We start from the raw sequence: 25,448 nt of genomic DNA on the forward strand, positions 1-25,448 counted from the left end.
AGAATACTTAATTTGAAATAGTTTTTCAGTCAACATCGTTCACTGCTGACTCATATTTTATCATAAATTATATATAAAGAAATAATTAAATACAAAGAAGGAAAGAATCAGAAGATGGAGCGTCAGGGTGGACACGTGGAAGAAGGAGAGCAAATAATGGTAAGTGAAGGGGCAATTTGGAGCTGGCCTCCCATTCGATAAATAGAGGAAACACAACCCATCGCCCTTTCTTTCTTCTCCTCCACAGTCCCCACTTCTTCAAAATTAAATTAATAAAATTAGTAAAAATGAAATAAAATATAAACTCTCCCTTCTAAATCTCTCTCACAAACACTATCTCCCTCTCTGTTCCTGAATGTCTAACGGAGATGACTGTTAACGGTAACGGATTTTAATGACGGAATTTTACCGAAGGATGTTAAACGACGATGGAGATGATTCACCGGAGAAATGCAGGGAGCGCAGAAGAAGGAGAATCGAGATGAGGCGTCTCGCCTCTGGTGGTTCTTCTCAGCCGATTGATCCTCTGACTTCAAAAGAGAAGAAACAGGCGGCGGCGGGGGAGAGCTCGAGTTCAACTTCCACGGAAGGAAAACGGGTTGTGGAGACGGTGTGTGAAATTCCGGTGGCGGAGCCGGTTTTTGGGAGCATGTCAGTGTCAGGAAGGTCACGTGAGATGGAGGACGCGATTTCTGTACGGATTAACTTTTTCCAGCCGGAGGTTAACCGCCGGAGACCGGTGCATTTGTTTGGTGTTTTTGACGGTCATGGCGGCGCTCACGTAATTGCAGAAAACTGTCCATCTCTGTTTTTGAAAGGGCATTATGGTCATTTAATAAATGTATTTATATTTTTTTTCTCTATTTTGCGCAGGTGGCAGCATTATGCAGGGAAAGGATGCACGTGTTGATAGAGGAAGAACTGGCACGCGTGGACTCAACACGCGTGAGTAGTGAGAGTGGGGGTGGTGGGGCTGAATGGGAGGAAATGTGGAGGGGAGTGATGAAGAGGAGCTATGAGAGAATGGATGAGGTGGCAATGGGCACGTGCGCATGTGGGAGTGAGTGGTTCAAATGCGGGTGCCACCCCATGCAGATGGCACTCGGTGGGTCTACAGCGGTCGTGGCTGTTTTATCCCCAGAGCATATAATCGTCGCTAATTGTGGCGACTCACGCGCCGTCCTATCGCGAGGCGGGAGGGCCATTCCCCTTAGTGTTGATCATAAGGTTAGTTTTGCAATCGGAAAACGCTGATGGTACTATCAATACACGTGTTAGGTAACACAGTCCGTCCATTGCTAGTCATGATTTTAATCATGGTGACTCTAGATTTTTACGTTTTTTGCATGGGATCACATGTATATGATGATGTGAAACACATGGATTTGTCACCTTGCCAAAGAGAACATGTTTTAGAGAACAGGTGGCATTTTGTTTGACAGGGTGGGGACTCTGGACATCCTTGAAACCAGGAGTCTGTCTTTTTTTCTTGTGGAAAGTTGTGCTCTTGTACTACCATGTTTGTGGTCTTGACATTTGGCATGCATGAATCAACTAGTTATGATGTCCATTCTTCATTGAAGAATCCTTTTGACTAAGGTTTCAGAACTGTTCTGATGATTTGAGAAATGGTTTGTGGTTTGTAATGTTTGGACCTACACCAGCACATGCATGTGTTCATGAATAAACAGAGTCCAAATGGTTACTTTCCATCTGTCACGCAATGGAAGTTTTCAATAGTTTAGCAAGGCAACCTCGTATTTTCATCACAGTATGAGTTTTTTTTCCTCTGATGCAGGATTCAGGATTTGTTTATCGGAGGATTGGAAATGAAAATAAAGATTCCAATCTAACATATGGGATTTACATCTTAATTTTATCTGAAGTAGGATTTACTTGTAATAGTCCAAATTTATTCCACTTTATATAGGATATCCTCATTTTTTGTTAACTATAATCTTATTATCTGAAATTAAATCATACTAAACAAGAAAATGAGAAGTGATTCCATTTCATCGATAAGTCCACTGCCAAATTTGTTCGCACATTTTATCAAATTTTCCAATAGATAGAAAAAATTCTTGTTTCTTCCTCAGATTTAAAAGGATTGAAAATTTGAGGAGCTATCTCTTTTTTTGGGTATGATTTGACTTGCTCACCCTTTTATCTTTTTTTTTACTTTTTTTTACTTGATTAATTAATAAAAAAAATTCCCAACATTTGTTGCAGCCGGATAGGTCGGATGAACTTGCAAGAATTGAAGCTGCTGGAGGCCGAGTGATCTTCCTGAATGGAGCTCGAGTTGAAGGCATTCTTGCTATGTCTCGAGCAATAGGTAATCTATTATAGGTTTAACTGAATCATCGTTCTTTTTTCTGGAGTTACAACTCATCGAACTCATGCGATGTATACACCTAAAGTTAAGTTGTTTATATTTTTTCCACTCGCTCATATAAAGAACTCGCTATTGGGATTAGATGCTTTAATTTTATCACATGACAAGGAACACAGAAAAAACATCTGTCACGTTAGTAGATTGGTTTTCATTTTTACACAAACTACTCTTGGTCCGTTTGCTTACAGATTTGGATGTGCATCCATGTTGAATGTCTCACTTTATGGCGTTGAACAGCCTTGTATTGATAATTTTCAATTTCACCAATGAAAATCACCGTCGAACAAAGTTCGAGTTCATTTTGAAAATTCAGTTCATTTCTTTGAGCAAATTAGTGCCCTTTATTTGCTCTAATGTTATCTAGTTTTCCATTTATAAGTTTGCTCAAGGATAAGTAAGCAATGCTCTGCTTTAACCTTTGGAGAGTCATTGATACCCTGAAGAGTAGAAAGGCGAGAAGCATTATTGTAGGAGGTTTTGGTATCTATAGATTTTCTAAACTTGTTAATAGTTTTTTAAATTTATTCACCTGATATAGATGCATGCTTACATTAATAATTCGCCAGCCTATGAATTTTTGATGAATTGATTTGGTGAAATGGGTAGTCTATGCTTGTTATATCCTTGTTTATGGGCTCTAGGTTTCCTTTTCCTTTGTTTGGATGAATGGGTTAATTACTGATTAGAGACTGAAATCATTAAACTAGTTCTATATTTGCTGGAAACCACAATACTCCTCTAATACATCTGTTGCCTCTTATTGTATTGAAAACATTTGTTTTGAAAAAACAAGCAAAAGTTTGTGAAGTAATTATCTTTTTTTTTTTTCTCCAAATAGGTTCATTCATATAATTAGTAAAGGAAGCACATAGACGTATTTGGATAGTAGTATAAATATAACCATATCCAAATGGAAAAAACAATAACCATAATCCATCCTTTATTGTCCGATTTGGATTTTGAATAAAAAAATCTAAACCATCAGATATTGGAAATTCATTCAAATATTCATCATCCATTCTCTCTCTCCCTTTTTTTTTTAAAAAAAAAACTTAATTGAATAGATAGCTTTTAATTTTTTTTTAGAATCAATAATTTTAATAAATATAGCTAACTATATGTAGACAAAAACATTATTATAATTATAATTTGGCCATTACATATAGAATATAAATATAATATGTGTGTGTTTTGGATCGGATTAGTTCAAATATCACAAAAAGTCATAACCTAACCATAACCGTGAATTATTTTTTTCCAGATTTTATCCAAATACTAACCAAACACTTTTTTTTGTCAAGAAAACCTATCCATTCGGATTGGATGGAATACACATCGGATTCCGATACCATTGCCATCCCTAGGACCACAGGGACTTTCATTCTTTCAGTAGTTGTTGTTGAACATCTAGAATAAATTAATATTCATGAAATGGCAGTGCACTTGTTGCATATTGGAGGCTTGACTTCCAGTACCATTGGACAGATGTTGGTGTGTAACAGCATTAAAAAGAAAAAAATCCATCAATGTCCCATGGTTATCGAATTTAGCATATGCCATTCAAATACGGATTGCTTGCCAACCTAAGGTTCAACATAAGCATGTAATAATGTTGGAAAGTCTAGAAAGGGCAATTGGATGGGCTATAATTTTGTGATTCCCTTCCCCCATCAGAAATGGATATTAAGGAGCCACTATAAATGCTAGGCCATTCTTCTTTCTTTTTAATTTGTTCTTTTTTCAAAAGAAAGGAAAATGAGAGGGAAAAATGGCTAGGAATAAGTCTGCTTTACTATAGTTATGTAGTGTAAGCTAGTGCACGCTTAACCTGCAATCAAGTGTCAATGGTGCTTCACCTAAGCACATGAGCAAACTTAAGGTTGCTGATGGATTTACCAGAATCATCGGTTCATATCAGGGAAAAACTCTGTTATCTATTGTGTTGGGCTGCGCAACTGACATGTCATGCATGCCAGTAATGCACAGTGCTATGGCTCCACTCTCCTTGGAGAACCTTTTTTAGAGGAGGGGAAGTAAGAAGGAACAAAGAGGGAAACTTTAATATTTTTCTTTCTATGGTTCGTGGTAGCAGTATTGAAGGAGGATCCAAATGCATAAACCTTCTATAGAAAGGTTGACCATTACGATCATTTTGGCATTTCCCTTCTTGAGTTGTTTTACATGCCTTTCCATGTTATTCATGTTTTGGTCTGTGATCTATTAAAGTTGGCATATCTTTAGGCATCAAATGCAGTTTGCTGTGTTCAAGGAAGTCAATAAAGAGCAATTAGGGATCTGCAGAAGTTTGCGAAGTATGATGATTTGAAGTCACACTAGATATGGCATGCACCCTATGAGAAATTTAATGTTCCTTTTTTTTTTGTTGGGGTGGTGGTTTTCGTAGCATGCTGCTCTTAAGATTTTAGGTGGTAGTCGTACCATGCTGTTCATAATATTTTATTTCCTCGAGCACTTGGAAAGGATGGATAATGGAAGGTATAAGTTCTGCATTCTACACTTCCATCCTTTACTCATGCTCTCGGATAGGTTGGATAGTGGAAGCAATGAGGTTTGCATTCTAAACTTCCAAGAGGTGCTCCAATTTGTTGGGCTGAAATGAGAAAAGAATTGACTGGCAAGCTATGACCTTGTGACATATTGCTAAAATAGAGTGCTTTGGTGTCTCAACCCAAGAAATGATAACCAAGAGTTAGGAAACTGCTATATCAAAGATTGGATGAAAACTATAAATCTAAATTTGTGCAATAATATTCTTACTCCGATGATGAGTGTAAAGCTTGGTTTGATTTTTTTTTTTAACAGGAAAATTTAGTTCCTTGTCCATAATAGGCAGGAAGAGAGATACTGGACAACCTAACTATGTAGGTTCATGAATGTGAAGAAATGTAGCAAGCTAAAGTTATCAGTTAAGAGTGGCGATTATGTGGGGAGTCCAGGAAAATCCACATTAACGCTCGCTTTTGTTGTAAGTTTAAGTTCGTCGTGAAGTAGCTTTCTGTTTGGATATTACAAAAGCAATGGAAAGACGATGGCATTTTGATTTTAAACGGATGTAAGAGTTGATTAAATAAGTGTAAAGATATTGTCTGATTTATTTGTCGAGGCGTAGCTTTCTGTTTGGATATTGCGAAAGCAATGGAAAGATGATGGATGTAAGAGTTGATTAAATGACTAAAGATATTGTCTGACTTATATTTGGTAAAAGTAGTTTTCGGGATGTCATTTAGGTAAGGTGAATACTCAACTAAAAACATGGAAAATGTAATAGAGAAATCATATGGTTTATATGAGTAATAGGATAAGAATGATTACCACAGCATGTGGGTTGACTCCATTCAATGAGATTTAAGGTGATTACATGTATATATGGAGGTTTGTGAATTTTTGTTATCAATGCCTCATTGCTGGAGGGATTCTGAAATTAGTGGTATGATTTTTACATTACACTCGCTAGAATAACATACTAAAGATGCAAATATAAGTTCGTTGTTCTCCTTTGCATTTTTGCATTTTGTTGAGAGAGATTCTCGGCTGCTGTATCTATGCTATATATAATGAAAGCCATGATACATATAAGGCATTTAATCCTAAATTGAAAGCCGCAAGTGACAGAATGTACTGTAGGTATTCTACTTCTATGTGCTTCAATTTGTAAATGTCACCATTAGCCAAGTAGCTAAAAATCTAGATAATATTTATCCTGGTCACTTTCCATCTGAATTCTTGTGTACTGCATTTGATCTTTTTATTTTCTTTGCCATAATTTCTGTAGTTCTTTTTCTTTTTCCTGGTGATGTTAGATTCTGTTGCTATGCCTGACACAACTGCATACTTTATTATTATTATTCAATATGTAGCTAAATATTTATCCTGGTCACTTTCCATCTGAATTCTTGTGCACTGCATTTGATCTTTTTATTTTCTTTGCCATAATTTCTGTAGTTCTTTTTTTTTTCCTGGTTGACGTTAGATTCTGTCGCTATGCATGACACAACTGCATACTTTATTATTATTCAATATGAAGTTTGATTCTGCTGCTGCGGTTGATCTACTGATTATGAATCTTGTCACTTAATGACAGGCTATAAATGTTGTTCTCACAGTGAGAATCTGTTGCTCCTGTGATAAACACCAAAGTTTCAATGATTATTCATCTTGGGTACTCCAACCTAATTACGAGACACCCAACATGAAAATGGGTTGCGTGTTGGTTTTCATTAGGAATTTGGCTGTTTCTGTATCAATCAGGTCAAACTATGGAGCTGTCAAGCTGAGTGCTAAAGTCTGGTGAAGATCTACACTGTTGGCAGTGCATTACCATAGGAGGATCCAATGTTTAATATTGGATCTTAAACATTAGAAGATGTGGTTACATAACCATGACAATAAAGATGGGTTTTTTTTTCCCCACCCTCCAAATGGTTTCAGAATTTTCCATAATGCATCTCAGGCAAGACAACGTGGCTTTGCTGAAAATAGTAACCGGTACCTGCATGGCTTCCAGGTGGTAGGATTAGGATTAAATTCTTGACATAAACCAAAACATGCTTTTGGTTGTGAAGGCATGTGCGCACACAATTGCACGTCTGACTTCATTAGTGAAATAATTATTAGGTTTCTGTTTCGGAAGACTATAGGTGGAAATCAAATCTTATCATCAGTTTGGCAAAACAGTTGAATTGATTGCATTCTATTCTTAACATTCAGCCATGGACTTGTTATTTTTTCTCCATTTTCAATTGAAATAAATCTTCTTTAGCCTGTCAGGAAAGAAAAGAAAAATGTTCTTCCAATCCTTTGGTGGAAATTTGTTTCAAGGTGATGCATTTCTTGTTTTTCTGTAGCAGCATATTAAACTATGATGTTTAAATATCTGAGAAGCATTTATGTGATATCGCATGACTGTTTTCGGTAACGCTTGTTTAACAGTACTATAATTTTTATCTAGTCTATGTAGAAATGCGTGTTTGCTTCAGTAGTGTGCTAAATTTTGATGTTCAGTTATCAATCATTTATTTGTAGGTTAATTGCCTGACTATGGTTTCTCAACCCTTATCAGTTAGCTCATAACTTTTGTTTTGGTTGTGATGGTATTATGTTCGTATCTAGCACTGGATGATCAATTATTCATCTCTGTATACAAGGGTTCTTAAAATGCTTGCTCAATTCTTTTTCTTCTGTTATGTTTTTTTGAGCAGGGGACAAATATTTAAAGCCAGTTGTAATAGCAGAGCCTGAGATTACTTTTACAAAAAGAGAACCAGAAGATGAGTGCTTAATTCTTGCTAGTGATGGCTTATGGGATGTCTTGTCAAGTGACTTGGCTTGTCAGGTAGCTCGCGAATGCCTCCGAGAAAAAAATCCTCCTGCCAAGGCCGGGCCTCAGATTGAAGAAGAAGGTGCTGGAGCATTGTACCCATCTCGAAGCATGCTGGCTGCTGCACTTCTTACTCGCCTTGCCCTAGGACGGAGAAGCGCTGATAACATCAGTGTCATTGTTGTTGATCTCAAGAGGAGCTGAGGGTAAGATAGGGGAATCATCCAATTTGAACTGAACTCTGTACATCTCCTAGAAATCAACATGCACAGACTAGGTTCTATTGGAGAATAACATCTTCATATAAATACAGAGAGCATCAAATGGATTATGGTTTTAGTTACTTCATGGAAGGAGATTTACTGTTGCCTAAACTATTTTTGCTGCTTTGTTCTTCCACAGAGTGCGCCTATGCAGGGTGCCCATCTGCACAAATGACAGGATAACATTGGTCAATGTCTATGAGTAAGATATTTTTGCCTTCTTAATGATCTGCCATGCAAACAAACATGAGTTTTGGTCACGTTGAATTAAAGTATAGGGAAAAGGTTACAGATGCATGCAGTTTCTCAGGATGGGCTAGAAAGGGAAAATCATATTAGTTTTGAGGTAGCAGAGGTGTCCATGTCCGTCGTCCTTTGATTTCCTGGGCATTTCTGGAAGGTGGAAGGCTGTAATATGCAAAGGTTTTTGGATGAGCAAGAATAGAGGAAAATCATGCAGATTCAGGAAGCTGCAATGAGTCCTAAATAAAACATAATTTCCCTCGAATTGTTTTGTTACTTCTTAACTCTCCAAGTAACTCGCCATGCTCTCTTTGCTTGCATTCTTCTCTACTTTCCTTTTTCTCCGTGAGAACCTTGTTCGTGTTCTCTCCTTGATTGCCTTGATTCAGCACCATTTCAAACTCCATCTTTCAAACCATTTTTACTAAACCCAACCTGGTGATTCCATGCCTGAAAATTTACCAAGTGAGACCCCAGGCTAAGTCTTACAAACCATGTTACAGACTTGGAAGCTCTCCTTTTCCATGCCTGAAAATTTATGTTCGCAAATTCAAAAATCCTGCACAGACGTTATTAATCAATAGAGGACAGGGGGATCACAATTCAAAAATCTCATCACTGTCATCTTCAATTCCTGGTAGGAGCTGAGGTACAGGATAGCAAGCATAGGTAATAGGATCGGTTTCAAGAGCCAATAAGTAGTCATTGCAGTTTCCCTAAAATGAGGTAGGCAGCCATTGTACCTCAGAGATGTGTTCCATGTTAGAAATCCTAGAAATCGCAGCAAAAACAAAAAAACAAAACAAAAAAAACAAAACAAAAAACAGGAAAGTAGAAACCTTCTGGCAGTACAGAATCTTCCAGCCAAAGTTTGTATGGTTTTTTGGATAGCAGAAGGCCATTGATAAGACAACGGAGTCCACTGTCCACCTACTTATTTTAAAAAACGTAAGAACTCATCAGTGTCATAAAATTCTGGAAATCCTCTTGAACCACAAGAAATAATATTTTAAAGAGCTCAAAACAAATTTGAAAACTGATAGGTGTATCTATAATTAGAATTTATACCATTTCTTTTCTTTTTGGAGTGGGGACTCTTTCTCTTATATTTTTTCCTTGCTGACAAAAGTTGTATTGTGGACACAGATTTTCCCTTTAAAGAAAGTAATTAAATTGCTGGCATTGAGATCATGGAGGTAGGACAGAGGATATTTATTGTTTGTCTGGGAGCGAGAGTTTTTGGTTAAAAAGACCTGTTTAGTTTTAAAGATACCGATAAAGACAGAAAATAAATGTGTTTTGAATATAGTTTTAGAGTTAATTTTCATTGTTTCAAAATATGAAAACAGAAGGTACATGTGTATTCTTTATTTCAATTATTTCAATCTATGTTTCGAGATAATACTAAACTCAACCTCAATTATGCCGATACCTTTTCTTGTATGGATAAAAACTATATCTGGAATTCCGAGGAGTGTAGTTGTGAAGCTCAAATGATTAGGTTCTGAGTTTGTTTTCTAGAAGTCACTAGTTCGAGTCCCACAAACTTCAGAGCTACTAGAAGCTTACATGGTCGTTAACTTTAGGGTTCATGAGATTAGTTAAGGTACGTGCAAGCTAGGCCGGATATTCATGTTAATCTAAACAAAATGTGCTTGTTTTTTGGTCCGACCATGCTTTTTAAAAATCTTGAAATTTTTTTGCTTGAAATTTGTTTTTTTATGTTTCTGAATTGTTTTGATTTTTTGATATTAAAAATAAATTTTAAAAATGAAAAAATATATATATATTTTTTAAAATATTTCTAACTAAAATACACTTTTAAAAAATAATCTTTATCATAATGTCAAACACAATCAAAACGTGTGAGGTTGGAGGATTTGATGACAACATAATGAGTGGCTCAAGCTTATTGTATCAACATATTTCTAATTCATTGGTATTTGGTATTCTGTAGAATAAGAGGGTAAGATAAGAACTTGTTCAAGTCTTACCCCTCTACTGGTTTTTACACATTATAATGTGCCAGCTGGCTTAGAATGAAAAATAATATCTTATATTTTTTTTATGATATAGTTTCTTATATCTACAAGTCTATTTGAGGTTGGATTAGTATTATTTTTTAATTTTTCAATAAAGAATATTTTCAGAGAATTTTACTTATCCTTTACGTACCTTTTATATATATATATATATATATATATATATATATATATATATATATATATATATATATATTTGATAATGACTTCAAAATTAAAATAAAGAAATCAAATCTTATCTTTTTAACAACCATATCAATTGTTTTAGTTTTTTTTCCATTAATTTTTAATTATGCATGCCGTTCATGGTTTTAATAAAAGGAATTAAAAAAAAAAAAGGAAGAAGATTATATTCATTATAATATTTTAGTGTGAAATGAATGTTGTGATTAATCATATCATTATCCTTTTGAGAGTCGGCCAAAATTGCGATGTGGTTTATCACGTGAGCAAAGTACTTTGCAAGGAGTAATAATCCCAAAGGTCTCCGCGTGATTTACACTTCAATCGAATTGATAAGTCAACCCATTTTTCTTCTTTTGTTTCATTTTCGTCCTTTTGGGTAAAGTATAAAACTGCCACTGTAGTCTTACTAATGTTCCAGTCCTATACTTATACTTTAAAAATATTCAATATTCTCCCATTGTTTCCGAAGACGTTTAACTATTAAAGGAATCATGCTTTCACCCTTTTCTTTTACTTTTTTTTTTTTTTGTAGTTTTTCTTAAATTCTCATATATACGACGACCAATCAATATCTTATGAAATACTTCGAAAAATATATAGAAACAAAAGAAGAACAAAAAAAAAATCCAAAACGTGAGATCATTATTAGAATTTTTTAGCTACTTTTGGAAAGTATAGGGTGACATTAAGAAATCTAAAACTATAGGAGCAAAGTGAAAGTTTTCCAAATTTGTAAGGATAAAAGTATAGCTATAAAAAGGATAAAAATGTTTTTTTTTTAATTTCAAAATAATGACTAAACACTAAAAAAAAATCCCTTTAAAGTATTGAATTTTCTTGAAATATTCTAAAAAAACACGAGCTGCCATTTATTTAAAAATCACTTCCTTTTATTTGAGTTAAAAAAATGTATTCTCCATCTCCTTTTCTCTAATTCCCAAATGGATGGCTGCCCTCCTTTTCTTAGCTGGTATCATTGCGCAATTGACCAATTCCTTTTCAGTTTCGGTTTTTTTGACCATAAAGAAAGAATAAATTGAATGTTGAAAAATCAAAACAAATTAGTCAAAACAATCCACTCATCTTCAAATTTGCTGGCTATTTTTTTTATACAATGCTCACCCGAATTGATTTCCTCTCCATGAACCCTAATTTTCCACTCATTGTGGGTCAGGTGCTGTCTAGATTAAAAAAAAACAAATTGTAGAGAACGATAATATTTTCTTCCTTTGAAAAACAATTTAGATATAGATTGTTGCAACAAAAAGCTGCTAACAATGAAAGATTTCAAACCGTGCAAGGCTGGGCTCCTTCCAACAAGGCTGTAGCCAGCTTTGATTTCTTTACTCATAAATAATAACTAAAATATTAAACAGATATAGTTTTAAAACTCTTGCATCATTGAATCAACCCGTATTTTTATTTAAATCAATTATTTTTTTATTTATTTTTTCAATCCCAACAATACAGGTTCTAGATCAACCAGAAAAAACCAGTTCAAACCGAGCCAAACCGCGTCAAAACCGAGCCAAACTGGTTAAATTAGTTTCAATTCGGTTTTGAAAAAAAAAATTAATTTTACTTACTTTTTTTTTTTAATAAAAACCAAACCCAAAAATAATGACCGCTACTTGAGATTCCGATCACATGACAATCCTAACAGGAGAAAACAAAAAGGGAATGGCTCTAGGAATTCTACTCTCGTGTGGGGCTAAACCGTGTGGAAGAAAGAAGCACATGTGTTTGAAAATGGAACAGGCAAACAAAGAAAAAAAACAAAAATCACCTACTCCACTTTCATTATTGCCTTTTAGTTTCTCGAATGGATGACCTAAACATGGCTTCTTGCACCAAAATTACCTTTAATTGTTTAGTTTTTTCATCCCCCCTTAGTTTTGTTTTGCAAAATAGCCCCTATGTCTTATTATTACTCTCCTCTTTCAGCCTTTTAAATATAATAATGTCAATGATAGTTACATATATGATTTGAAGCTCGATCCAGCTTCACCCAGATCTCAAGTTTATTTTAAAAATTTTTAAAATAATATTATTTTCTAGATTTTTATTTAAAAAAAGGATGTCGTATACAAAAACATGAATTTTCTAAATATGATAATGAAATTACAACCACACCAACCTCCATTTAATTAAACAATCTTTTTTTTTTATTAAGCAATTTTCCCATTTCTAATCTCCCATCTTTTTCCACCAATTTTTTTTTTTTTCTAACCCGGGTATCTTCGCATCCTATTTAAAAGGTGAGACTAGTCTTGTTTGTGGTTCGTGACTGTCTCTCTCAATAAATATGTTTCCTGAGGATCAAACTTGTATTCTTATACTTGCAGGGATATAACAATATCTTAATCACTAGACCAATTCTTCATTGGTATCTTTTTCCACTATCTAGTATTGAGTGGAGTTCAATCTCTGATCCATAATCAAACTTGACAAAATAAGCACAAAGCAAAGAGGCACGTTCAGGTTAGGTTACAAGTCTAAAGGTTCATTCGTGTTTAAGATTGTTATGATTTTAAAAATAATTTTTTATTTAAAAATATATTAAAATATTTTTTTTATTTTTAATATTATCACATAAATACTATTATAAATAGAAGCACTCCCACTACCGATTCATACCAGACCTTCAGCTTCATAGTTCACATTTCCACTTCGAAAGCCATCTAATTAAATTAGGAAAGTGATCGGCAATTAAGGATTAAATAGTGGATGGTATGCTACACAACAGGACAACACTCACAAACCCCAAATCTCGTCTGTCTTTTGTCTGTTTATTTTTTATTTTAAAAATATTTTTTTAAAAAATTTAAATTTTATTATTATTATTTTCACTTCAAATTAATATTTTGTTTTTAGATATTTTCAAATCATTTTGATATACTAATATTAAAAATAAAAAAATATTATTTTAATATATTTTTAAATGAAAAACACTTTAAAAAATAATAATTACCACACTTCCAAACACTATATATATATATATATATATATATATATATATATATATATATATATAGACATTGTAACACCTTTTATTTTTGTATTTTGAATTGTAATTTGCGTTTAGCTTGAAAAAAATATTAAATTAATATTTTTTTATATTTTCTAAAGTTTTGATGTAAAAAATAAAAAAATAAAAAAAATATATTTTAATATATTTTTAATTAAAAAATATTTTTAAAAATGCTTTATACCATAATAATATCAGAAAACAAGATAAAGTTAAACTTTATCTACCAAAAAGAAAAGGGGAGAAAATGATTGCAAACCCAACAAAAGCTCTTATAATCAAAAGGTGCAAATGAACACTCATACACATTGATGTAACACCTAACCACAGCAAAGAGATCGAACTCAAGAACTAGAGCTCAATTCATACATCACTGCCACCCTTAACTAGGGTTGGATTCTAAGCTTAGAGATTATCTACTCCATTATGTGTTAATCCCTCTCTCTCGTATTCATTCTTACATGCCCTAGTGAGGAGACCAAACTACAAGAATTTCTCATTAGTTTCATATTATTATGCATTGAAAAGGAAATTGTCCAATTATATTCTATGTGCATCAGGCAACATTACAAGTGGAAATTTTCTTAATCTCAAGAGAATATCTAATTATAAAAAGTATTTTTCGTTTATAATATATCAATATATATATATATATATAAATTTATTTTTGATATTAATTTATTAATTCAAAAATACTAAAAAAATAATTTTAAATAAAAAAATAAAATTTTTAAAAACAATGTTTATGCTAAAAAACAAACAAGATTTATCATTTTTTTATAAAATAAAATTTTAATGCTGCGCGTAGCGGAAAGAAAAAATTATTATTTTACAAACCCTAATTAAAATTATAGTTGAAATGTAGAAAAAACTCAAATTTAATTAATTTTAATAAATTCTAATGCAAAACATATGTAAAATAATTAAATCACTTAAATAGTAAGCTAAATTGATCCTAATTAAAAAAAAAATCTAAAAATAACAAGAAAAAGAAATCCTAAACAAGAACTTTTATGATGAATTTTGGCATATAAAGGACCTTGGCTTGCGCTATTGATCTCACAAGGAACTAAGTTTATAAAACATTCTCGTAAAATTCCAATAAAATTCAATAATCAAATTAAAAATTATACTCATTTTTATTAAAAATAAAAATAGTTTGATTTCTCCAACGTTAGAACCTTCAAACTGTCATGTACTGAACGTTACAAGTCAAATTTGAGTTCCTTCCTCCCAAATTAAAGTCTTTTAGCGCCCACACGCTCGTGCACCCAATCTCCAAAGTCCAAAGTGAACAGAGAAGATCAAAGAAACGAAAACAAAATCTATGGAGCAGATAGAAAGAAACCAGAAGCCAGGAAAGGCTTCCCATTATCTTCCAATGACAAAACTTTCCTTCTTCTTCGTCACCAAATCTTTCTAGTCCTTTTCTGATCACCGCAACCATGCCATCTCGCCCAGCCCCTCCTTTCCTTCCACCCCAACCTTCTCCTCTCCCCTACCACCAACGCTCTTCCAGCCTCATCCCTCCCCTAGCCGCCGCCTCCACTGCTGCCTTCTCTTTCCTCCTCCTCTTCGTCATCTGCTTCCGCAAACTCACTCGTAAGCGCACTGTCCCCACTGACTTCTCCAAACCCCCTCACCGTTTCTCCTACACCACTCTCCGCCGCGCCACCAACAAGTTCTCCCCTTCTCTTCGCTTAGGCCAAGGCGGGTTTGGCTCAGTTTATCATGGGACTCTTCCTAATGAGCTCAACGTTGCTGTTAAAGTTATGGACTCGGGCTCTCTCCAAGGGGAAAGAGAGTTCCAAAATGAGTTGCTTTTTGCTTCAAAGCTTGATTCTTGTTATATTGTTACAGCCCTTGGTTTTTCCTATGATAGGAAGCATCGTAGTTTGTTGATAGTGTATGAGCTTATGCAAAATGGGAACTTGCAGGATGCATTGCTTCATAGAAAATGTGTGGAGTTGGTTGATTGGAAGAAAAGATTTAGCATTGCCGTTGATATTGCTAAAGGGATCGAGTATCTTCATAGTTTGGATCCTCCTGTTATTCATGGAGATATTAAGCCTAGTAATATTTTGCTTGATCAGTGTTTTAATGCGAAAGTTGCTGATTTTGGATTAGCTTGGTTAAAAATTGATAATAGCAATCAGAATGACCAGAATCAGTGCAATCAGGGTCAGTGTGAGGTTAAGGTGGAAGAGAGTGATAAAATAAATGGTGGGGTGGAGTTGAAAAAGGTTGAATTGGAGAGCAATAACGGGGGTGAGGATTATGGATCTGTGGTGGAGGAGACTGACAGTGTGACTACTGGGTTTGATGAGTTTAATTTGGTGGTGGATCAGTTGCCGGTTTGTATGACATCGCCCGAAACTTTGGAGGCTGTGAGTGCTTCTCCAGAGACTGGTGGTGTGGGGGTTTTGCTCGAGGGGAATTTGGATGTGGGTAGTATAGAGGGTGGGAAAGAATTGGTTAATGGGGAGAAAAATAACGGGGGAGGGATACAGAGCGAGTCTCGAAAGGATTGGTGGTTGAAGCAAGAAAAAGGTGGCACTACGGCGGAGAATGGGGGAGTGAAGGATTATGTGATGGAATGGCTTGGAACTGAGATAAATAAGGGGAGACCGAAAAGTGATTGGATTGGAGCTTCATCGTCATCGAATAGTCAATCTGTTGGGAAGATAGTTAAGAAGAAGAATCGGAAGAGATTGGATTGGTGGGTTTCGTTAGATGATGATAAGGGTGAGAAGGTTTTGAAGAAGGAGAAGAGAAGGCCAGCAAGGGAATGGTGGAAGGAGGAGTATTGCGAAGAGTTGGAGAAAAAAAATAAGAAAAAGAAGAAGAGAGAAATGGGGATGACTAGTGATGATAATAATGGTGGAGAAGATTGGTGGCCAAGAGATGAGGAATTGTATGCTGAGAGAAAGAAGAAGAGAAGTAAGAGTAGAGGCAGCAGAGGCAGCATAGGCAGTATTGAATGGTTTAGTGGTGAGCTATTTAGAGGTAACCAGAATAGCCATGATTCTTTGAGTGGAGAGATACCGGAGAGTGGTGGAATCAGTAGTACACCAAGTATGAGAGGAACCGTTTGTTATGCCGCCCCTGAGTATGGTGGTGGGGGGAATTTATCAGAGAAATCTGATGTGTATAGCTTTGGGGTGTTATTGTTAGTTCTTATTGCTGGGAGGCGTCCACTTCAGGTTACTACCTTACCAATGTCTGAGTTTCAGCGTGCTAACCTAATGCATTGGGCTCGTAATCTTGCCCGTTCTGGCAAACTTCTTGATTTGGTTGATAAGTCTGTACAGTCTTTGGATCGGGAACAAGCTACATTATGCATCACTATTGCTCTTCTTTGTTTACAAAAGTCACCTGCTCATCGTCCTTCAATGACGGAGGTTGTGGGGATGCTCACCGGAGAGTCACATGTGCCTCAATTACCATCTGAATTTTCTCCCTCACCTCCCACACGGTTCCCTTTCAAGTCCAAGTCACATCAGAAGGTTCGGTAAGCTTTAATGTCCGAAACTGGTCTTAATGAGCAACAGTGTATTTCTTAGATAATTGTTTATGGATGATATCATTATTGTTGTAAAGCAAAATGTCTTCATTAAATGAAATGAGTTGAATTTTGTTTCACCTGCTCCTGTTTATACTGGTATGGCCTACCAATCCATTGCTAATATCATAATGTTCTATGGTCACTATAGATTTGCAACAACAAGATGGCGACCCCACTTCATGTTTGCTTCAACAATGAGTATTGGAAATGCCATAAGCACTTGATTAGGCTTTTTGAACATGGCCCATGTTTTCAGCAATAAGGCTATCCTAGTAACTTTCGTCAGGTTTTTTTCAATTCATGCAAGCAACTTGCTTATTCTCTTCGGTGAATTTAGGCACCAGTAGTTGTCCCCTCTTGTCCGCCACTTTTAATAATATGGCCAAGCAATTATATCCAGAGGAATCTGTATAACTTGTAGTTTAAGCTATCGTTGCTGGAAACCTGTATGTATTTACAATTAGAGGTACTAACAATACTAATATGCATTGTTTGGGGTTGGCAATGGTGCCAGTGTACTGGTTGTTCCAGATACGGAGCACCCAATGATTGAACTTAGGCACTTGCAAAGAAAAAAGGGAAAGGGAAAAGGAAACCTAATAGGCTAATACACATGTATGCCAAACTTTTAAGATGTGAGATTTACCTTTTTACATAGGAGCTCTGCTTGCTGGTGTTTAATTTGATGGCTTATGGCTCCTTATGATGCTGATGAGAACATTCAATCATCATTTATTGTGGATTCTTTTATTTGTGCTGCCAATATGGATTTTTGTCTCCAAATTATTAAGGCAGGCTTGAATTTTCAGCCATGGAAGTTGTTTTATTGGGTTATTGGTCAACAATTGCATTTCGATATACTTACTCCAAAAGATGCAGATTTTAACCACTAAGTGAATGTGAAAAATGTGAGAGCTTAGCAGATAGTTAATCCAGCAGATATCATGGGTGGAGAAACTTGTATGGTTTCTCCCTGTCTTCACATTGAGGGTATTTCTTACCTTTTTCCATCAACAATCAGAAATTGAATTTGTTGATATACTGTCGACTGTCCTTCTGAATGATGCTTTGCAGTTTTGAGAGATGGTTCTAGTTTTTTTGTATTTTATTAGGAGTGGCAGGTAAGGCAGATGCTGCTCGTATCCGATCCCTGTATGAAACATGAGCTTGATCCTCTGCAAAGCTTCTGCAAAATTTGTGGCCATAAAATAGTCCATTGGAAATGCAATCAATGCTTCTCTTCTGGCATGGAGAATTGAGACAATGATGAGCTTTTCAAAACTGCACACACAAGCTTCCTATGTATACATAAATGGGAAGGACTCACAAGGGTTGCTACAATTCAACGAGGATGTCACGACGTGGTGGTACTTTCCAACAAGAATCTCCAGGTTAAACCGTTAAAGGATGCTGTTATTGAGATTCCTGACTGTTGCATCCATGGAGCAGGTAATTTGGGTATTCTTACTTCCTGCAATATTATATTTGCTAATTTTAATCGCTTCACATGCACACACTATAGATCCCCATCATCGACTGGTGTTTGTAGGACAAATCGATGTTTAGTGGACTCATCTCTAAGACATTGTCAACTGTACTAAATGTAATCTATTTGATTGTTGGATGAGTTACTATTGAAATCCTGCATAATCTGGAGAAAACAGTTTTAACTGTGCCGAAATGCTGCCTTAATTGCGGCTACAAGTCTACCTGGAACATGTACAGGATGAAGAACTACCTTGGACCATTCCTTTTTCGTTGATTGAATGCTGTTTTTTTTAAACATTAGAATTTCTTTACTTTCTTTTTCTGCACAGCTTTGCTTCTTCTAGTTGATGCTGTGGTTTTTCAACTCTGTTTGGTTCATCCTCATTTCCTTGTTTTTGGCTACAATCATCAAGGTTAGCAGTATACATTTGTTTACTCTTTTCTATGCTTATTCCGGACAACCGAAACTCACGCAATCGTTGCCATGGAAAGAAGCAAAGTTGATCCTTGGATTACTCAGTTCATGTTTGCCGTAATATCTGCCATTAGAGCAGATACTAAAACACTTGACCGTGACAAGTTCTGACAAAGACAGGCAGTTTGTAATGTAATATTATCTTTGTTAACCGCATTCATTAGCATTTGTCTTGAGCATGGTTCAGCTAGCAAGATTTTATGCTTTCAGTTCCAATCTAGTTGTGTTAGTGGGCTGCACTTGTCCTCTGTGGCCATGTCAATAGCGTAAGAACATGAGGTCTGCCGATTGAGATGGGCTTACTGGAATCAACCTGTGACCAAAGAGAAACTAGGCCGAACAAAATGGCCTAGAGAGCCCATTATATAGTTAAAAATAGTATTGTTTTTTTATTTTTTTTTATTTTACGTATTAGTTGATTTAATCTTATTAAAAACATTAAAAACTAATTAAAAAAATATTCTTCTTTTTTTATGGCTTGTTTCCATGCATATAGGTCTTCTAGATTCCTTTGAAACGTGGCCTGCACCTCAACCATACTTTTACACGATGCAGCAGAGAGAAGAGGACGGGCTAGAATTTGGCCAGTGCTCCGTAGCGAAAACGCATTAATTTTATATATCAATTGTTTTTATTTTGTTATACATAATAGTTTCTAGCATATAGATGTCTCTTGATTATGAATGAAAATTGAGGTATGGAGTCCATCTCCGTTTTCATGGAAGTCTGAGGCAAATTTCAATCTTTTGCATTCGTTTTTATTAGAGGTAGATCTTCGTTTAACACATATATATATATAGAAAAAACCTACACAAATTATTCTAAACGTATATCTAGAAATATAAATATTATAAATTAATTATATATAAAAATTTGGGTTAAGAATAAAATTAAAAATAGAAATATAAATATTACAACCAAATTAATATTTTTATATGCTTTTTTATAGTTTTGATTGATATGCTAGTATAAAAAAAATATCATTTTAAAATATTTTTAATTTGAAAAATACTTTTAAAAAACACATTGCATTAATTACATTATCAAACAGAGAGTTGAAAAATAAACATGTATATAATACTTATACTTTATCAGTATATTTTTTTTATTTATTCATTATCTTTTTTCTTAGATTTTAATGATGCTATTAAACATAATTTAATGACTATATATAAGATCATTTTATTCATTCGAGTTTCAATAACAACTGGTAAATAAAAAAAATTCATCTATAAAGAAATTTTTTTTTTCACAATTAATTAGCAGATCCGATCGAACCTAAGATAATAATAATGGGGAATGCGTGAATAACACTTAAATTATGATTAGCTGATTGTTTCATTTTCTTCTATTAACAAAGCATATGCTAAAGGACCAGAAATCAAATATATTGAGTTCATAACCTTTTCAAGTATATGAATAGGTTATGAACTCCATGGGAACTTGTGGAGGCAGCTTTTTCCAGACCCAAAATTATTGTAGTTGGGTCTAGTAGAGGCTGAGTACAAGTCATCATGGAGATAGGCATTGTAATTTGACCCACTTGCACCATAGATGGTCCTTAATCTAGGGCACAATATGACCTAATCAAAACTAAATTAATCAAAGATAACGTGAACCCTATTGATGAATATATAATGGGCTCTTCCATTTTTTTTTTATTGACTAATCACCGTTGCTTTATTATTTTTTTACTTGGATTTTGTTTTTATCTGCATCTTCTAATGTGATTTAGTTTTGTTAAGAAACTAAACCCATGTGTGATTTGATGAACAATCAACTTTATTCATTTGTTTTATTGGTACTAGTAAACTTTATTCAAGTTTCCGATGAGTAAAATGATAATTTATTGTGTTAATAATTATTTTAAGCAAATCTTAATTTAATCCCTAACATATATATACATTCTCAATTAAATCCCCATCTATAGATTTTATCATGAGCTAGGTCCCAGATGTTTCCTGCTTCCTGCGTTTCTCGATATATATGAGCCTTGCACGGGTTTCTGTTAATATTTCTCATATAATGTGTGAAGAAGATTAAACAGAAAAGCTAATTAACATAAGTAGAAGGACTTGATTGAGAATTGTCTAAAACATTTGGGACCACATTGTTGAAGTTTAATTATAAGCTCAGTACTCAATTGAGAATGAGTACGCATTTAGGGACTAAATCAAGGTTTGCCCATTAATTTAATATGATAAATGGAGGATTGATTATCTACTAGAAATAGCAAGTTTTCTTTTTTCTTAATAAAAAGCATGTATAGGCAGCGGCGGCAGCAGCAGCTCCTCATCAACTAACTAAGCTAGGAGCATATTGCAGGATTATTTAAGAGAAAGGTTAGGGATCTCAATGGTCCCAAAAAGCTTCAAAATCCTAGGACTTTACACACAACATTTCCATAATAATTCACATTAACAATAGTCACTAGCTACAAGGGATATATATAATAATGTATTCTAATTTTTTTCTCTCCATATAATATTGTATTTTTTTTTGTTAATAGTCGAAATATATATAATATTGTATTAAAACGCACATGTAACAACTCCTCAATTAACTCTAAGGAAGGGAAAAAAGAAAAGAAAAGAGAAGCTCCTTCTCCAACGCAAAGCTGCTAGCAATAAGATCGAAGAAGGGTTATTCTATATGTCCTGGAGATCTTCCCCCTTGATACTGTCACATATGTTTCTGCCACTTTTCATCGGCCTTTTCCCGACTTATGGACTGGTGCATGAACTGCAGAGGCCTGCGATCTTAGTGCTCAAATTATTTAGTGCTAATACCTTGAGGAACATTATTGCCTTTTGCACTTTGCTTAAGTGCCAAGCATTTTAAAAATGTGGCTAATGGAATGCAGTGGTTTATCAGAGGAATTAAGGACATAATTTATTGTGATGGAGTGAGCTTCAAATTTTGCTTTTGCAAGTTCAAGTTTAAACTAGGGGGTTGCTAACTCCAAGGTTGGTTGCTTCCCAATATGTTATTTTATTAATGGATATATGATTTATTTTAAGGAAATTTATTTTCTCATGAACGCCCTTTGCTTGATTTAAATAATTTATTTTAAGTTGACTTAATTAGAAAAATAGACTATGTTTGAGGAACATTTCACTATTTTACCATAAGATCAAAAATCAAGAAGGTATGGGTTAGTCAAACCCAATATATACCATTATGATTATGAAGAATAACAAATTAATAGTATTGAAAATTAATTTACATCACAGTAAGACTCAACCGACTCAAGGTTTTTTTTTTTAAAATAAACTTTTAAAATAATATTATTTTTTTAAAAAACTTAGATTATTTTACTCATCCAGCCTAAACTATATTTCAACTCGACGAGTTATCAAGTTCACTCAACAAACCAAATCATATCTTATACCTATAATTTATATTACAATTTAATAAATCACACTAAAAACCTCGTATCCAAATAAACCCATTTGGATGTATTATTAGAAAATTTAAAGTAATCGTTTGTAATTATTCTTTTTATCACATAATTTGTCTTTTATTCATTTTTTTGCCTTTTCTTTTTTAACTTTATTCATACGAAATGTTACTGCTGGATCCACCAATGCTACTTTCGTTTTCTCTAAGGTATATGCATTAGTGGGATGACCAGAGCAAGCAATGCTTCGTCTTTCTTAGAAAGATATACAAGTTCTGAAAAGCAAATTCAAGTACTTACTTTGCTTGCCTTTTTTTTTTTTCATCTAGGTGCATGGTATGTCAGGGACCACTTTATTTGGGTCAACTTGAATATTTATGCATGGATATTAAGTTGCATGAAAACTTCTTTCAAGAAATTAAAAGTTCTTGAATCTTTATCTAACAATATAAGTGGTAGAATGATTTTTCCTTTATTTAGATGATAAAAGTTTGAGCAAAACTATTAATAACCCTAATTTCATTACTTCTTAATTTAAGTAATGTATATGGAGATAGCCATTTATAAAAATATTATTGATTTAGCACATGATTTTACATAATAAACTAAATTCAATTAATAATTTCTTAAAAATAAAATATTGGAGATTGATATTGAATATTCCAGTTATTTTCAGTGCTATTAAATCTAACCTAACTTAATAAGTTGACTTGAAATATGATCAACTCATCTCCTAGTTTATGTTGGATGTAAAAGAGTCGATTTTCAGTTAATTAATTCGAGATTTAGTTAAAATTTGTTGAGTGTTTTTTTGTTTAATTTTATTTTTCAAATAATAGTATTTTAATTTTATTTTTTTAACTAGGATGAATCCAAGTTAAATACCTGACCACGACTCTAGCCTTATATTCGAGTTATTTAATAATCATGATTAATTTAGTTCACAAGTGTGAATGCAAAGGAGTGGACATAGCTACAGTTCCACAAGCAAGGAAAGCTTAAACACTGAGAGAGTGCGGTCACCAACCATATCTCTTCTTGTTGAAAAAATTAATTTTTTTTTCAGGGAATCTTTAGCTTACCAGGGCCATAGAAGATCACATACCCTAACAAGCGTATCTTCTTCTTTAACTTCCATTCTCACCTTACATAAAGAAAGCTTCAAGCCTTAATAGAATTTTTGCTCAATGTTCCCTTTACACCAAGGTGATGAGCTGTGCTTCAATATTTCCTCCGATCCCCACCAACAACACAACATCCCACAAGATCTGATTCTTGCTCGATATGCTGCACTCCAAGGAAGTGATACAACCAACAAAATGGAAAATGATCGGCGGCGATTTTTAATTTCCATGGACAGTAATCATGAGGTTGCTAGAGATCATAGTAAAAATAATAATAAGAAGATGATGCATAGAAATATTGAAAGACAAAGAAGGCAAGAAATGACAACCCTTTATGCATCCCTTCGAGCTCTACTCCCTCTTGAGTTTATCAAGGTGAGAAAAGTTTCTTCTATTCTTTTCTTTGATAGGCCTTGCCTATCGGGTTTTTTTTTTTTTTTTAATGTTCTTGGAGTTCTATAATTACTAGGGTTTGTTTGGGATTTCAGGGAAAGCGTTCAATATCGGATCACATGAACGAGTCTGTGAATTATATAAAGTATCTCCAAAAGAAGATCAAAGAACTTAGTGCCAAGAGAGATGGGTTAAAGAAATCCCCCAATTTAAGCTTTGATTCCCCAAGTGGAAGTTCTAACAAGTACTCTCCAATTAGTCCAGTAACCCTCCAGCCATATCCAGGTGGTATTGAGGTTGTGTTTGATAGTGATTTTAGGGGGCAAGATTCCCCCCTATCAAGAGTGTTGCAAGTGTTGCTTGAAGAAGGAATCTCTGTTGTTAACTGTGTTTCCACCAAAGTAAATGAAAGATTATTTCATACCGTCCAAACTGAGGTAAAATCAACTGTTGTCAATTGCCAGGTTTAGGGTTTTATGTTTATGCTCTAAATCCAGGAACAACTTGGCTTCAATATTTATAATGTTTTCTTTTCCACAGGTCAATGATCCTGCATGCTTAAATCTATCCGAGCTGCGGCAGAAATTAACCCTACGAGTTGTTTCTTGAACAAGTGATTTGTCCAAGTAAAAATGTTTATGCTTCTTGGATCATTGACATCTTGCACTGTAACAATCTGACTTCCGATTGAAACACTTCTCTCAACATGGTTTCGTTTTTGAGAAACTTAATTTGATGAAAATGCTTGCGAGCATTTTTGAGAAATATTAGAGGTATTTTGTAAATAATTGCTCTTGAAGACTTTTTGGGAGGCATTATATCTGTGCATGCTTATATTTGCACAGGAGCTAAATTCACTACTGGGTTGCTATGCTGTACTTGCTATTTCCTACATGCAGGAGTGCACAATAAATTCTGTTGAAAACACCAAGTATTTTACCTCCTACACTTTTTTTTATTGATATTCAAGAGATTATATGATAAAGATAAGCTCAAACTATTATATTGTAATAATGATTAAAAATACTAGTTCAATAAGGATTCTAAATACAAATTCTTTTAGACTAGGAAACCTTTTTAGAATCATACATTTAAACATGGATGTTTTGCTATTTCTTAAGCTGAGGTTTTATTTGGCAAGAAAATTGAAGGATTGATTCCCACTTGTAAGGGCTGATCATTGCATCTATATGAATTGTATTATTATTATTATTATTATTATTATATTGACTGTGTGAAAATCTTGTAATTCGTAGGACTAGATTATTGGTGAAAGGAATTTAGGAAAAAACTGAGAAGATTTGTTTCTTTTTACAAGTAATCATATTCAAGTTGTAAGTAAATTTCTAGAGCAGCTTCTACAATATGGGAATTGCTTATTTTGTTGCTTAACCAGAACAAATTTATTTTTGGGTCATAGACTTGATTTGCTTTCATGGAATCATTACATGTGGATTCCTTTTGCTTAGTTAAATTTTACGATAACATCTGTGTCTTCTTTCCTATAT

General features: G+C 34.2%; 3 protein-coding genes across 5 annotated transcripts; all 3 read left to right on the forward strand.

Annotated features, from left to right (window-relative positions):
• The first annotated feature begins 202 nt into the window (after window positions 1–202).
• On the forward strand, window positions 203–9,648 carry LOC7482164 (probable protein phosphatase 2C 75). Of its 3 annotated transcripts, XR_002977161.2 has the most exons (6): window positions 210–781; window positions 874–1,227; window positions 2,230–2,335; window positions 7,615–7,939; window positions 8,136–8,198; window positions 9,386–9,648. XR_002977161.2 is itself a non-coding variant. In XM_024582841.2 (5 exons), the coding sequence occupies exons 1-4, from the start codon at window positions 395–397 to the stop codon at window positions 7,935–7,937; spliced, it is 1,170 nt and encodes a 389-aa protein (XP_024438609.1). In that variant the 5' UTR covers window positions 203–394; the 3' UTR covers window positions 7,938–7,939; window positions 8,136–8,504. The 3 variants fall into 3 exon arrangements, 2 of the variants coding, with proteins under 2 accessions (XP_024438609.1, XP_002318858.3); XM_024582841.2 differs by lacking the exon at window positions 9,386–9,648 and having other exon boundaries at window positions 203–781; window positions 8,136–8,504; XM_002318822.4 differs by lacking the exon at window positions 9,386–9,648 and having other exon boundaries at window positions 211–781; window positions 7,615–8,504.
• Window positions 9,649–14,743: 5,095 nt separating this feature from the next.
• On the forward strand, window positions 14,744–17,137 carry LOC7482163 (receptor-like serine/threonine-protein kinase At4g25390). The gene has a single exon (XM_024582561.2). The coding sequence runs from the start codon at window positions 14,941–14,943 to the stop codon at window positions 17,008–17,010; it is 2,070 nt and encodes a 689-aa protein (XP_024438329.1). The 5' UTR covers window positions 14,744–14,940; the 3' UTR covers window positions 17,011–17,137.
• A 6,246-nt stretch (window positions 17,138–23,383) lies between these two features.
• LOC7482162 (transcription factor bHLH118) lies at window positions 23,384–24,871 on the forward strand. Its single transcript, XM_002318820.3, has 3 exons — window positions 23,384–23,922; window positions 24,036–24,377; window positions 24,481–24,871. The coding sequence occupies exons 1-3, from the start codon at window positions 23,611–23,613 to the stop codon at window positions 24,547–24,549; spliced, it is 723 nt and encodes a 240-aa protein (XP_002318856.1). The 5' UTR covers window positions 23,384–23,610; the 3' UTR covers window positions 24,550–24,871.
• The last annotated feature ends 577 nt before the right edge of the window (window positions 24,872–25,448 follow it).

The sequence above is a fragment of the Populus trichocarpa genome, chromosome 12 (genome assembly GCF_000002775.5).
Source record: "Populus trichocarpa isolate Nisqually-1 chromosome 12, P.trichocarpa_v4.1, whole genome shotgun sequence".
In the NCBI taxonomy this organism is placed as follows: Eukaryota; Viridiplantae; Streptophyta; class Magnoliopsida; order Malpighiales; family Salicaceae; genus Populus; species Populus trichocarpa.